Source organism: Falco punctatus (assembly GCF_963210335.1).
Source record: "Falco punctatus genome assembly, chromosome: 20".
In the NCBI taxonomy this organism is placed as follows: domain Eukaryota; kingdom Metazoa; phylum Chordata; class Aves; order Falconiformes; family Falconidae; genus Falco; species Falco punctatus.
Window position 1 is genome coordinate 2,923,853 of NC_137600.1, and position 15,016 is coordinate 2,938,868.

The window sequence follows — 15,016 nt, forward strand, 5'->3', positions numbered from 1 at the left end:
CTAGACTTGTTTATTTCTTTGCTTCCCTTCAGCACATTCAGTAACTAATTGTGAAGGGAAAACTTGTCCTCTCCCAGAATTAGAGGCTCCAGGTTATTTGAAACACTAATAAGGACAACACAAAAAAAAAATCAAAATCACATTTGCTTACTTCTCTGGAGTGATTAACTGAAGTCTTGCCAGCTAAAAGAAAAAAAAACCCTAAAGAGTAAGAAGAGGCTACACGGAGGGGAGGATAAGAGCATACACTTTATTCAGGCAGGCAGACTTGTTCCACCTGCTGAAGAGAGGAAATGAAATTAATTCCTCTGTTTTGTTTCTTCCCCCTTTATAACAGAGCTAATGTCTTGTATTCCCTGTCCCCACCTGCTGGTAGCAAAGAATTACCCATTTTCTAGGCTGGATCGTAGAAGAAAATTGATACGTAGAACATCGAAGAAAAGTTTGAAATGGAAAACCAAGTGGTATGGTGATGGGATGAAGGGGGAAATCCGAGAAAGACAGAGAGATATTAAGCACTTTGCTGAAGTGCAGCTTTGGCTGGAGCAGGTAAGATGCATGTGGCACTTGGGCTTAATCGTGACTCAAACTGGCCATTTTCCACAGGCCAGTGTGACTTGCAGCTGCCCTGAATGAAAGCAGGAAATTGCATTTTTGCTATTTATAAACTGTGAGAGTGAAATAACATGAATACTGTATGCCTCTCCCGATCCCCATCTGTGGGGTTTTAAGTATCTTATAAGCCCCAATAGATTGTGCTTCTCAGATCTTATAAGGGCATTCTCATCATACCAACCCATAACCCGGTTCAGCGTAACTGCACCATTGTCTTCCGTTATATTAATTTGGATAAATTACCTTTTGGGTTATAGCTCCTGTACAGCTCAAGCTAAAGCAGGGTTTTTTTTTTATTTCAAGGAGTAGGAGCCAGTGCTTTTGGAACAAGATGGCTCTTTTATTTGCACTGATTTTGTCACCACGTGGCTTCTTGAATGACAGTCACAACACCCTAACAGGGCTACAAGCTTGTTTACAGGGCTTATTTTCTCCTGGACTTGTTCACGCTTTGTACCTTCAGGTATATCAAAACTACAACGTAAGAACAAAGTCTACAGTCTAAGGCGAAGTCAGCCTACCGCAGCAAGGATTATCTCTAAATCAATCCGGTTTGTATGTAGTCTAATGCAAAACTGTATTGGGAGGAAAAAAAAAAAAAAAAAGATCTACCTGCCACTGCAACATAAATGTTGCAGCAACAGAAAGGAATGGGTCTGCTTCCACTGTAAACATGGGGTTACTCCACCAGCTAAAGATTACTAACAAAAATCACTTCATGCTGCAAACAAACATTAAACTCAGGCTGGCTTTACAGTAACATGTATACTAACAGATCCTGCGCCTTGCAAAGAGGTAGCTCAAGTTGCAAGCAAGACCCTTTATTCTGTAGCATTTCTCTTCATTGCAATTTCTCAGATGAGTCACCTATGAGAGTTTACAACGAAGTACTAACTTACCCAAGTGAGTTGTTCAAACAGATTACGGCTTGTAAAATTTCCCCAAGTAGAGCACTGTTAACTAGAGACTCTGGTGCTGCGCTACTTACCAGATGGGAAAAAAAAATTTCGTTTCTACTAGATATTGTGAAGTTCAGCTTTGCAGGGCAGGGAAATTCCCACAGGGACAGGAAAAGCTACAGCTGATGAGCACATCCATAAAAATAATAAAAAAGGCACTGATGATTGTACCAAGATAATGACAGGAAATAAAAAGATTTCAAGCACTGAACACTCCAGTATATTTAATCAAAATGCTTCTCCAAAGAGGCCTCCTGACTCTAAACTTGTGTTCTGGAGCTTCTGAGCTGGGATCCCTCCCGTCACTGTCATAGTGGGTAATCAGCTCTATAACCTATGTAAGTCTCAAGTCCTTCCACATCAGATACTTCTTCCTTGTCTACAGGAGGCTTATTAAGACTCTCATCTACAAAGCAATTGGAAAAGGGACAAAGCAGTTTCAGAGAACTGCCAAGTAGCACTGTGTTTCACAACACTTTACAGTGAGATCCCACAAACCGTGCAAATGTACTTTGCAAAGCAAGTAAGGAGACTGCTATCGCTTAAAGAGGTTGCAAACTAAACTGAAACTTTTCATAAATGGAGTGAAACGGGAGAAAGGGACGAAGGAAAGGAGTTACAAAAAGACGATGTTTCATGGCACAAAAAGTGCAATCAGAACTCCCTATCAGCTGTGTAGCTGAAAACACAGCCCCGAGAGTGTCAGCTGATCCAGCCACCATGAAGTCCTTCCCCAGAACTCACCCACAAGCAAAAGCCCAGCACCTGACTTCTGTCCTTTTCATTCTGAAGAAATTCTCGTAAGAGAAGCCTAAAGGTGTCTACAGTCTCTTTATCTTAGAAAAGGCATAAATTCCTCTATCCGGCAGCATCCAGTTTCAAACTGCATGGCCGGTTAGCAGAAGAGACCCAGAAAACTTTCATCCCAGGACCCTCAAACGCTGCCTGACGGAACAATGCAGAGGGCCATCGGGCTGTAGTGGAGCATGCTTGATGCACCTTTAAACGGGTTAGATCAAATTAAGAGTCCAAAAAGAAATCATTACCTCCCTTCACTTAAACATCTTTCTTAATAAAGTATCCCAGGATTGAATTTCAGGCCCAGTGTTTTCAGGGATATACGGGTTATTTCCAAGCCGAGCTATTACCAGTGAATGCGGTGACATTAATATGAGTAAATGCAGGAAAAAGGATGAAATAAAACATATCCTATTGAAGGAAATGAGAGCTCCTTAAGAAAGAAAAACACACATAGGAAAGACGTGGGCATATCAGGATACAAATGGGACACTGGGGAGTGCCGGATTCCACAAGCATGATGTTATTGAAGTGTTTGATACCAGAGTAAGCACCTGCAGATATGAATTACATCCTTGTTCAGACCACTAACATCGGAGTACTGACATCTCAGGAAGTGCTTATGTTATATTTCAAATCCCACTGCCAACTGCATAAATATCAAATAAATCAATCATAGATATAAAAGACATTATCTTAAGGACTTCAAAAAGCTGAACAAGCCACCTCTCTTCTAAAAGTAGTACCACCCTTAAATCATTTGGGCTTTTTCTGTCCATTGCACCTGAACAGCAATAACATTAATGTTGTTGACCATCACACATTAAAAGCTTCACCTCTGTATACAGAGATAGAATAGGGATAGAATTAGTTTAAACCAGTAATCACTCAGTAATCAGGCCAAAGGTTTTGCACACTGTAAACAGACTTTCCACTGCCTTCAGGAGGTGGCCATCTCATTTTACGCATGTAGAAACTGAGGCACCAAACTATGAAAGGACTTGTGCAATATCAAGAGAGCTCTAGAATGTCAGGAGCAAAACAAACTCAGGACTAGGAGTCCTTGAAATGTTTGTTAGACCATGCAATCTTTATTCTCAGTGCTTTGAGAAGCTATTGCTGACCACAACAGAGGTTGCAATCTAGAAATGAAGCAGTTTTGCACTCAAAAGACATTTTGTCATCTGCACGTATCAGATAAAAAGACTATTAAAAATAGACTACAAACAATTCACGTCATTTTAAAGGAATTTTGTGATTTAACTGAAAGCGTCTATTCTGTGTTGAAAAGATAAGGTCTTAAGCTTCTGCTACTTTTTAAATAATTTTTTAAATTAAAAGTTACAAATACCAAAACAAATACAATAAACCCCTACATTTTAATAAACTAAGATTTTACTAGCGTTATGGATTTTTGGATTTTGAGAACACTTTTCAATTTAAGAGTTTCCCTATAAGCTCTTATTAGGTTGTTATTCTTCCTTGCTTGCTACGGGGGTCTTAATTACTGTTGCTCCAAAAACAGCTACCATCCATCTTATTCAAGCAGGGACTATTTGGCCATACCGCTAAATCATCTGGTATAATCAGTTTTTAAAAGTTTGTTCTGCAATGAAAAAATGGCTGAGAAAGGAAGCAAAAGTAAATATATCTTTTTACATTTTGTTAACAGCAGCAGGAAGATTAAGTGGCCATTCTACCAAATATTCATACGAATTCAGAATTTTTAAGCAGAAGTGTATTAGGAGCCACATATTCTGGGAGACATTAAAAAAGAAAGATCTGCTGTAAGGGACAATTTTTCAATTGGAATGAGTTTGCGAATGAAAATATAAGTATCAGTAGACTCTAAGCTTCATGGCTGGTGATAATTTCTCTCAAACTCCTAAGAACACAGGTTCTCCAAACCCAGGTAATCCCCAAGAGGAAATATTTGCAGGACTACTGCTTTGCACAGAGCATACAGGGAGCGCCAGGAGATGCTCTGGTCCAGCCTCATAGCCTCATGCTGTGCAGGCGACGGAACTTTTTTTTCAGAGAAGCACCACCATTAAAGGACACTAACATGACTTGTCACTTGCTCTGGAGCTGGTGTAAGTATTGCAGCCCAAACAGCCCATCTGCTGCGTTAGAGGCTTCAGGAGCACTGGGAATTGCCAGCATCAGAAGCCTACGCTGTTACCGACTTTGCTGCATTTGTTCAGTGGCAAAAATGAAACATCTAAATAGCTGGTCGCATCAGGCTTCTGGACAGCAGGTCCAAGTGCTGATCTTAACAACCGAGCCTTTTTTCTCTACTGGAATAATACAGCACATCCGTGCTCTCACCTAGAACCTGCTGCAGCCAACATGAGTATTTCCACTGATTCCAGTATGCTTCAGAACATGCTCTCTCTTCTTACAATCTTGCATTATCTATTATATGCTCTGTTATTGAATGATTTCATAACCTGAATGTAGCAATAATATGCAGTGTGTGTTTAATATGATTACATAATTTAAATATGTTTTGGCACAAGTCTTTTACAATCATGTGCCAATTTCCAGACACCAGTTTTGGTGCCAGTCTCTCAGCAGCTGGACCAGCTTAATGGTCTGTCTTGTTATGAACAGTTAAAAAGTCTGCCTATCATGTTTTTCCTTTAGAAAAACAACACTTTTTAGAAAGATTAGATATCAAATAGGAATAGAGAAAGCATATGTAAGGCTTGACCTTCTCTTCAGCCTCTTATGATTGTAGAGTATCAAATCCTTTGAGTGAGAAAAACAAATTTAATTAAGCTTTTGCTTGGTTTTGTTTTTCTAAGGAGTGACCGAAGGTGCCAAACAAAAGATTTGGGATACAAAGACTCTCTCTTTGCCCATCAAACAAATCTGGGGCAGTAGAACATGGTTTGCTCAAAATACCAACAGAAACATGACTCAAGTATCACAGGAGGCTCCTTTCTAATTCCACTCCATGGTCCAATTCAAGTCACTCATGAAGCACCAAGTGTCCTGCCCTGGGGCATGTTTGTCCAGGAAGTTATTCTTCCAAGTTTTATTACACTGCTATGTATTTCCATTTTGTATTCTGTAAGGTAACGGTGTGAACCTAAAGATGAACAATTCAAAACGTTCCACATCAAATTTGCACGTGGAATATGCTTTTAGGTCCTTAACTGTCTGCAAAACAAAATGTGGACCTTTGCGAAATTGCAAGCTTATCAGCTTTCAAATAATAACTCTATACAGTAGAGCTGCCACATTAAAAAATAAAATAAAAACTGATGATGTGCACTAGTAAATTCAAGGAGTATATTTCTCCTTATTCTGAGATTTTAATTTGACATAGGAAGCCATATCAAGTGCCTCCATCACTGATGGGGAACCAGTCCGTATGCAACAGGAAACACGATCAGGCATTGTTCGTAGGGCTGCTGTCCCATTAATCCACCCAAATCCTTCTATCCCCTGGTCTTCCCAGAGGTTCCTCTCATTTTAATCCCCCAAAAAATCCTAAAATCAGCGTTTCCAAGGAAGCTTTCATAATTAAGATTTCATTAATAGTTTGCATTAAAAAAAAAAAAAAACCCAACAAAAAATCATTATGCAGCATTGTCAAAAATGAGACATTCCATTTCCAGAGTTCAGTTCACAAGATACAATAAGAGCGGGGGAAAATGTAATGACAAAAACAAAAAAGGTTCAAGTTTCCTTAAAAAAGACTAACCACCACCCCCTCCCCTCTGTTCAGCTGCAGTAAGGTGAAAGGCTAAATGTGGACAGAATGGTAATATGTAAGCGGTTTCTAAGCTTTCTGGTGGGAATACTTAACAGCATAAGTATGTTTCCCCTGGAGACCTTCTCCACCATTTGGTCCAATTTCTTACTCCAAGAACTGAACCAATTCATGATGTAATGCTCCAGGGAAAACATTCCTCTCGAAAAAGAGTATCTTCCTAGGGAGAAGTTTGAAGAAAACATCTTAATATTGTTTAAACAGCTTTTGGCACGGTCATACTAGTTGCACTGCATTCAATACTGAAAGCAGAAGACAGGCAGGCTAAAAATATGGAAACGGAAAATTTTTTAGGATTTAGTTTAAGACTTCTTCTCATCTACCACCCCAAGTCCCTAGCCCTTGCTGATCCTTAATGGAATGAGAAAAAAGACATTTTCAGAAGCAGAGATATTTTTTTTTTTTGCTAATAAAAGGGGAACAATTTAAGACTTTGGCTATTCTGTGTGTCAGTATGAAACCACATACTTAATTCTGCCTACTGCCTTATCATTTTCTTTAACTCTTACACAAAGGTGCCATTCCAAAGCACTTAACACCACAGATCTGGCCGCAACTAAGGCTCTTTGTGGCTCTATTAAGAGGCACTATGCCAAGCGTTAGAAAAAGTTCCTGGCAGCAATGCTTTAATTTGCTTAACTTGCAGTATCTTGCGTATGCATACATTCTCTGTGCTACCAACTGCTTTGCTTCCCTTTTTGGATCATCATCCTGTGAACCAAGCTGTCGTTTCTGTGACTGGCAAGAGTCAGGCGTTGGTGTGTTAAGCAAGAGGAGAAAGCATTGGGAAGACAGACGTGAGATAAGCAAGGCAGATCAGAAGGCAGCACGCTCCAAACGGAACAGCGATGCAGGAAAACTCAGCAAGGTACAATAGACCTTTATCTACCATGAGAAACAAGCAGTGGGAGAGGTGCAAGAGACAAATGTAAAGTGAACGCTTGAGGCTTATATTCCATAGCTTGTATTATGTAATGCTTAGCATTAAGATAAGCTACATGCATATTACCTACCCCTTATGTAAGCCTTACAAAGCTTTCCTTACAAAACACACCATGGGTTCTTAAGATTATTTTTCTTGTTGAGAGGAAGAGTAAAATGACCTTTTTATTCATCATTAATATTTTTACCCACACAATTACTTTTTCCTCAATAGCACACACGAGGATACTCAACACACCCAAGTCAGTTCAAACGTGAATTCCCTTACAACCTTAATAGATTTGCATTAGTGAATATTATTTACTACCAAAACTCAGCATTACTGACCTTCTGAACATGAAACTAAGTGCATTTGTTTGTCCAAACATTTGTATGACATAGGCAGGTTATTTATGACAAGAATGAAGCATGGCTTCAGAAGTATCTTCGGTACAACTCAGTTGATTTAATGGACGGTGATACCAGGTCCAGGTTTTTTCACCCTGATGTTACTAGTGATGTTACAAGGCTAATAAAAAAAAAAAAAAAAAAAAAAGTCAAAAAGCAAGAAAACTGAGTAACAACTTCATTCAAGGACAGCACAAACCCAAAACCAAACCACAGAGAGAACAAAAAGCCCCATTTTCTGATTTCTAGCTCGTTTAGTTTACTACGTCATTAGGGCTTTCAAGGAATGATCACTACTTGTTCTTGTAACTTCTCTTCAGACTTTGAGATACCTTGTTTGTAATCTTAAGTATTTAGTAATAATGATTTAAAAAATGAGGTTCTTTTATCTACTTACAAACATCAGGAGTTTTGCATATTATTTGTTCAAAGGGATTTTTGCTCCCAGGGTGGGATTATGAGAAGTAAAAGATTTGTTTGCAGGGCGGGGGCTGTCCAGGCATAGTGTCCGGCTTTGATAATTTACTTTTAGTCCTTCATTGTTACAATACTCCAAGGCCCCTGGCAATAGGTGACTAAATTAAAAGTTATTATTATTAATAATAAATATTGTTGTTCAGACTATAAAACATTTTGCACAACATGAAATCTCGGTTACAGAGTGCAAAGTCTTCACTGAACTGATTGGCAATGCTAAAAAACAGCAGTAAGCCTGCACCATAAAGAGGTTATTTAAACTAAACTTTTGTGGAGTTGGAAGCCAGTCCATAGCAGGCTTCTGTCAAGAGGTTTTACTGCTAGTTTGCTGGGTCTTGTCTTTGCAGAATTTTCAGTTTCTGGGTAGACCCTAAACTTTTAAAGCCTTGAATCGCAACTATTTATCACCCATCAGGGAGCTACATAAAATGTATTTTCCTTCAGAATGACTATTCTCATAAAAAATCTAATTTAAAAAAAAAAGACAATTAAGAATATTTTTTTAAAAAATCCACAATATAGCCCAACTAACAGCGATTCTTAAGACTAAATACTATGAACCACAAAAATTAATGCCACCTGCAAGCTGTAAATATGCGTATTATTTAATTTTTTCCAAGTATTTACTTTGGCTGTTACATTCAGCTGAACAAGGCCTAAAAATTGTCAAACTAAATTCTTGTTTAAGACTAGAGCTCTAACTACTGCCAGTTTGAGTGAAACACACATCCAGGTTTAGGGAATATGTTTTATTTATTTTGGCTGCAGCGCAGGGTAGAACATTTTCCATCCCATCCGAATGCAGTCAAAAAGGTTTTGAAATATTACACAATAAAAGCCATTCATTATATCTGTCTCCTCTCCCTTCCAAAAACAAAAATGGCTGACCAGTTCCAAATCTGTGCAGGGGGCAGGAAGATGGGAGTCAAGGGGTCACTGGAAATAACCCAAGACTAACACCAGGTTTTTCAGGTTTGAGTTAGGGAATATGTTCCATGCCCTCATTCCCAGCGCACACAGGTTTTTCTTCTTCCCCCTCCAAAGCTTGGTTAAAGTAGTTAATTGCTCTGTTATGCACAATTTACAGGACTTAGTTACAAAACTAATACATTAGCCTTCTTGTCTATAAGTCACAGGCACAACTTCATCTTTTCTACTGGGACACAGTGAAATTAGACCTTACCTTATTTCAAGTTAGAGCATTTTGATTTGCACTGTTTACCTCCTAATTTTAAAAATGGGCAATCTGAAAGAATACCTAACTACACTTTACAGTTTGTAGATTTATTTCCATTGCTTACCTACCTGTTAGCAGCTTGAAAACAAAATTTCTTTCACTGCCCACTCCTGTTCCTGTGTGCTTAAGCTATCCTTGGCATACTTCAACGGCACTTTTTTCCCCTCTCTCTCCATTTCCTTCTACATAGATCTAACAATGCTTTTCTGTTTGCTTCCTCGTGCATAGATCGGTTCATCGCTAAAGTCTTTCAACGTCTAAGTGAACTGTAAGAGTGGCAGAGGATTCAGTGAGAAGGAGGAAGAGTAGAGCACAAACATTTTAGTGCATTTCCAAACAGCAACTAGACTAGCTGAACAGACAAGAGTGACATTTATACACATTTGGTGTTTCAGTATCCCCTTCTGTTGCCCAATTAGAAGCAAGTAGAGATCTTTTTCTCTTATTTTTCAGGTTATTTTAGCTGAAGACTAGGTGAAACTTTATTTACAGCTGATTATTTCATAGAAAAAAAAAAAAGGCACATATCCTTCTCATTATTTTCTTTCCCCTGCTTACCATGAGTGTCTGTTTGAGAAAACTATTTCTTCTGTCAATTCATATGTGAGAAAACTTGGTCATATTGCCTCCAGATTTATAACATACGTGACTCTTAATTATGGCAAAATATTGGCATAAAATAATTCCTGAAAAACACTCACTTTCCTTTTAAAACTTCCTGAAAAATTCAAGTGTAAGTATTGTTATTCATTGTGTCTTCAGCTCACTAACGTTAAGCAAGTGTAAGTGAAGACCATTCCAACTGTGAAATACTCCTTACTGCTAGCTGCCAGATACTCAGCTGTCTGAAAATGTTTCAAGACTGCACTTCATAGGATAGCTCAAAATGATATGTAATTACTCTTACTTATTAACGACATCATAATTACAGAGCAGCAAAATAATCAGTCTTTCTAGGACCCACCACTTGTCCTCTACATCAGTCAGAGCATGATAATTACATGGCAATCTGCTAAATGCAATTATTCGGCAATATACACTTAGTGCGAGCTATTACCGTACTTGAAGCCATTTAAAGCCTATACAATGCAGCACTTAACGTTAGTGAAGTACTTCTTTTAAAAGTACTTTGGTGCAAATAAAACTGCAGGTTGCATTAGCATGAGGAAGCTAACCTAATGTGACAGAACACCATTAAAATCTACTTCAGATAGCGCTGCAACTGACAGCTGAAAAGTAGAACCACAAACTCAAAATATCTCGACATCTGTCTGCACTTGCACACAATGTACCTTTATTTTAAGTCCTACACCCTGATGTGGCAGTGAAGATAACAGACTACTTCAGGAAGTTCTTCTGTCGATTGAATAGGGATAGTGAAGTTGCTGGTCATTCAAAGGTTAACGTTAACTCCGTTTTAGAAAAGCAAATCTGAAAATGGAACAGCATTGTTCACTCTGCTGTTCACACTTCCTGCATAACAGTCTGGCCACCAAGTTGTAGGTTACACTACTTCAGGAGTCTATAGAGATACTCCTCTGAGGAAAAGCAGCGAGTCACACAAGATCTGAACATTTAAATTACTAAGACCATTTTGCTAGCCTTGCATGAAGAGCTCTGTCCCAAATTCCCCAGTTCCTTCCCATGCTAAAGGGCCCCAGTGTTAGCAATTCTCCAGCTCCCTATTCCATGACAGATTCTATCTCGGGTCTTAACTATTATGCAAGTCCCAAATCACCTCTTGCAACCCTAATCTCTAGTAATCAGAAAACACAGCCAGCAGAGACCTCAAGAGGCCATCTAGGCCCTATCCTTACCCCTAGGAAGGATCATATGTCATTCCTGACAGATATTTGTTTAATCTGTTCTTAAAAGCCTCCAGTGATGGAGATTCCACAACTTCCCAAGGCAATGTATTCCCATGCTCAACTATCTCTGCTGCTGGAACTTTTTCTTAATGTTTAACAGAGACATTTTTCTCTAATTTAAACACATTATTTCTTGTCCCATTCAGTACAGACATGGAGAACAGATTATTACCCCCACCCCCTTACAACAACCTTCTGTATAATTGAAGGCTTGTCTCCTCTCAAGTCCTCTCCACATTAAGCCCTGTTAACTGCAACCTCTATTTCTCTGCAGGTTCCAACCTCACCCTCATGCAAGCCATGCAAACTGTCATCAAGCATCCACATATAATTCCTAACAACGCTTCCCAACCAAACTGTGCCAGGAGGAAAATCCAAGCTGTTTCCTTCGCCCTACCCTTGTTCTTCTATTTCAGACTTTACTTATACTTCAGATCTGAAGTGCACTTAGCCTGTCTGCTCAAGAAACCCCAAGGTTCTCTTCCAGTGCTGCTGTGGCTGATGCACAAGACAGCAACACCCCAAAAAGCACATTTCAAGCAGTATTTTAGATGAGGCCCTCTAGTATCATACATAGTTGTTTATTGCCTCTTCCTCCAGGACTGCTCTTCACTTGACCTAACTATTCCAAAACCAGTATTCAGACACCCACTGTCTCCAAAGCTTTCACTCACTGCGAGATTTGGTACCTAAAAGCTGTTAGGTAATTCCTACCATCCCAGCTGCAAACGTAGTGCTCTACTGGGTTTAAGAATGCAACATGACTTCCATATAGAAAGTCGTGTCTGAACACAGTGCGTAAGCATTTCACTGTTCCAGATTAATTTCAGCGCATACTTCAGTTGCTGGTTTGATTCTTTTTGAACGTTAAAAGGAGCAGCTACTATTAGCTTTAATCTCAAAGAACTTTAAGTTTATCCTTAGCTAGTACCTCTTCAAAGATTTTGTACATTATGCTGCGATTTCCTAATTCAGTTAAAACCATAAAAACTCATGTCAGACTGCCCTCTCCCGGCAGGCCAAAGTACTGCTATCACAACGAGACTCAACCCAAGGAACTACGCCGTTTCCAAATCTAGAATTTTCACTGTGACACAAAAGCAACCCCCAAAATAAAAGATCAACGAAACTGTTTTGATAACTTCAGTAATGTTTCTGAAGTAGCATGTGATGAACAGCACTTCGGTAGTGAAGTTTCTTTCAAGTTGCCTTAGGAGTTTGTGTCTTGGGAAAAACTGATGATGTCTGTAAAGAAAAATAAAACATGCAAAAAAATGAAACTGTTCTGTTTGCTTTTAAGCTTTATAAAAGCAGCCAAGTACATACAGTATTTTATTCCACATCAATAATGTTACAAACAAGGTCACGTAAGAGATCATTTTCAACAGAAAGCTATTTCCTTCAAGCTGGCACAGGTATTTCACTAGGGCTGAAACAGAACAGTATGAAAAATGAAAGCAACAGCAACTGTTTAAGTAGACCACCTACAGTCATCACTTTTTATTACACTGTTCAAACTAGAAAAATGAAAACAGTAAGAAGACAGGCCAACCGCTGAATAATACGCACTGTATTTAGAACACATACACCGAAGACTGGAAATGTCCAGAAACGAATTACAGCTTTATTGTATGATGAAGGTTTCACTTCCCTTAGCCAATTTCATTTTTTAAAATTAATTTTATAAGCAATAAATATTTAAAAGCTTTTTTTTTAATGACTAACCCTCACACCAGAGAAGCAGAATTCATTAACTCTTTCTAACACTAAATTTAGTCTTGCTTATAGGAACTCTACCCCTGCTCGTGTCCGAAAGGTAAAGCAAAGTCTGTTCAGAAGATGGTAACGGCTTCCCCGCCTTCGGCTCCTCCCCTTCAAGCCAGAAGTGATTTCTTTCTTATTTGCAGAGAAATCTCAAGGGGGTTTTTAGGATATTTTTGAAATCTGGAAGAAAATTCATGCAGATTTCAAAAGCAATTTATAAGGAATGATCAAGCACACAGGAAACATCAACACTTCAAGCAATTCTTTTTTTCAAGCTGAAAGGGCATACTTTACAACATGATTTAGCTGCCAAAGACAAATTCACGTCTTCTTTACTTCAATTAAACTTCAAAAATGTAACAAAATCTTAAGCTTGAATCCTGTTCTTTTCAAAAAGAGTTGCAGAAAAAAAATAAAGTCATTTGCTGAGGTTTTTTATAATATTAACATTAATTGCTATTGCTCTGTAGTCAGCACTAAACTATACAAACATGTAAGCAAGGATGTACCCAAACAATGAAGAGGTGACGTCAAATTCAGTTCATCATGGCTGAAAAAAATGTTATCTCTTGATTAAGCTGCCATGACCAGACCAATGCTCTGAGCCAAGCTAGGTCCTCCACACAGTTCTGATCCTCAAGCATTTTAGGCATTAAGACAAGGAAAATCAGTTCTAAGTTACCCAGAAAATTATTTAGGAAACCGTAAGTAAGGAAATATAAGTGGGAGAAAGAAGAAAACAGCACTTACAGAGAGAGAACATAAGGATCTAACACTGACCTTCACTTCAGAAAATTAGAGATCGCTGAAACCTCGCTAAACGTTATTTTCAAGAGTTACTTTTATTTCTTCATGGTTACATCTGTCCTTCCTAGATACAGAATTTGTTATGCTCCTTTTCCGGGTTTGAGACCAAGTTCTTGTTTCTTGAGGTGTGGATACACACGTGTTTCTCCCCCTACATCTTCTGTAAGGACTACCAGCAAGATTACCAGAGTCATTGTTCTCCTTCCCTGGTGCTGAAAACTGGGTGAGATTTTGTTGTTTATGGTGAATGTTCTCAGATTCTGTAAGGATGGATGTGCTGCTTCTCCTGAGTTTGGAAGCAGAAGCTAGCAGGTTCTTTTGAACCTCACTGGGTACTTGAATCCATGCAAGTCCTTCAGTGTCTGCCCCTTTACATAATCTCATGCTGCGCTTCACTCTTTTTTCAGCACTGTTATTGTTCTTTCTTCTAGAAGGCTCTAAGGAGTCGTTTTCTAGCTGAGGAGCACGTAAGAATTCTTCCACATTGAAAGAAGAAACTAGAAGATCGGAAGCAGAAGCTAGCAGGTTCTTTTGAACCTCACTGGGTACCTGAATCCATGCAAGTCCTTCAGTGTCTGCCCCTTTACATAATCTCATGCTGCGCTTCACTCTTTTTTCAACACTGTTACTGTTCTTTCTTCTAGAAGGCTCTAAGGAGTCGTTTTCTAGCCGAGGAGCAGATAAGAATTCTTCCACATTGAAAGAAGAAACTAGAAGATCATTTCCAGTTATTTCCAATTTTTCAACAGGAGGAAAATTGTTGGTACTACTACTTCTTCCTCTTGGTGGATTATCTCTTACAGAATCCTCTCGTGGACACAGAGTTCCTTGTGCACCCTCATGTACACCAGTGCCCTGTTGTTCCAGAAATTCTAGCCCGGTTAGCTGTTCTGCCTTATTTAGGAGATTTCCTTGTAATTTCTCATTTTCTATCAAGGAACTACTTTCTTTTTCCTCTTCTACACATGCAGTCTCTTTAACTTGTTGGAAATAGTCAGATGTATCAAAAGAACACTTCACGTCTGGCACAATGTTTGAAAGCTAGGGGGTAAAAAAAAAAAAAAAAAAAAAAAAGTGGGGGGGGTGTCAGAATAGGCAAAAAATAACCAACAACAAACTGGTTTCAAACAGCTGATAACCAAACAACTGCTGCACTTTTCCTCACAAAGTCAAGTCATTCTCAAAAAACCCCAGCTGATGCATAGAATCCTGCACGATGGAAACTGCTCCAGTGTGGGGCCAAATTAATGTTCCTTGAGGCCTTGTTCAGTTGTGTTCCAACTATTTCCTTCCAAGGATGGAGATTCCATGGCCTCTCCAGGCAGCCTGTTCCAATATTTAATCACTCTGGGGTTTTTTTTTTCCCCCCAAAACATTACTT

The 15,016-nt window shown here is 38.9% G+C and overlaps 1 protein-coding gene across 14 annotated transcripts in view; it reads right to left on the minus strand.

Annotated features, from left to right (window-relative positions):
* CDCA2 (cell division cycle associated 2) overlaps positions 1-15,016 on the minus strand; it is a 36,528-nt gene that overhangs the window by 9,523 nt on the left and 11,989 nt on the right. For 7 of the 14 annotated variants that reach the window (XM_080370330.1, XM_080370329.1, XM_080370325.1 and 4 more), the window contains 2 exons: positions 13,609-14,676; positions 8,694-12,309 (listed from right to left, as the gene is read on the minus strand). In XM_080370330.1, coding sequence (XP_080226456.1) covers positions 13,645-14,676 — 1,032 coding nt within the window. In that variant the 3' untranslated portion in view covers positions 8,694-12,309; positions 13,609-13,644. Of the gene's footprint in view, positions 1-5,969; positions 12,310-12,666; positions 13,009-13,608; positions 14,677-15,016 lie in introns of those variants that run through there. The other 7 variants (XR_013924614.1, XR_013924615.1, XR_013924616.1 and 4 more) reach the window with 7 other exon arrangements.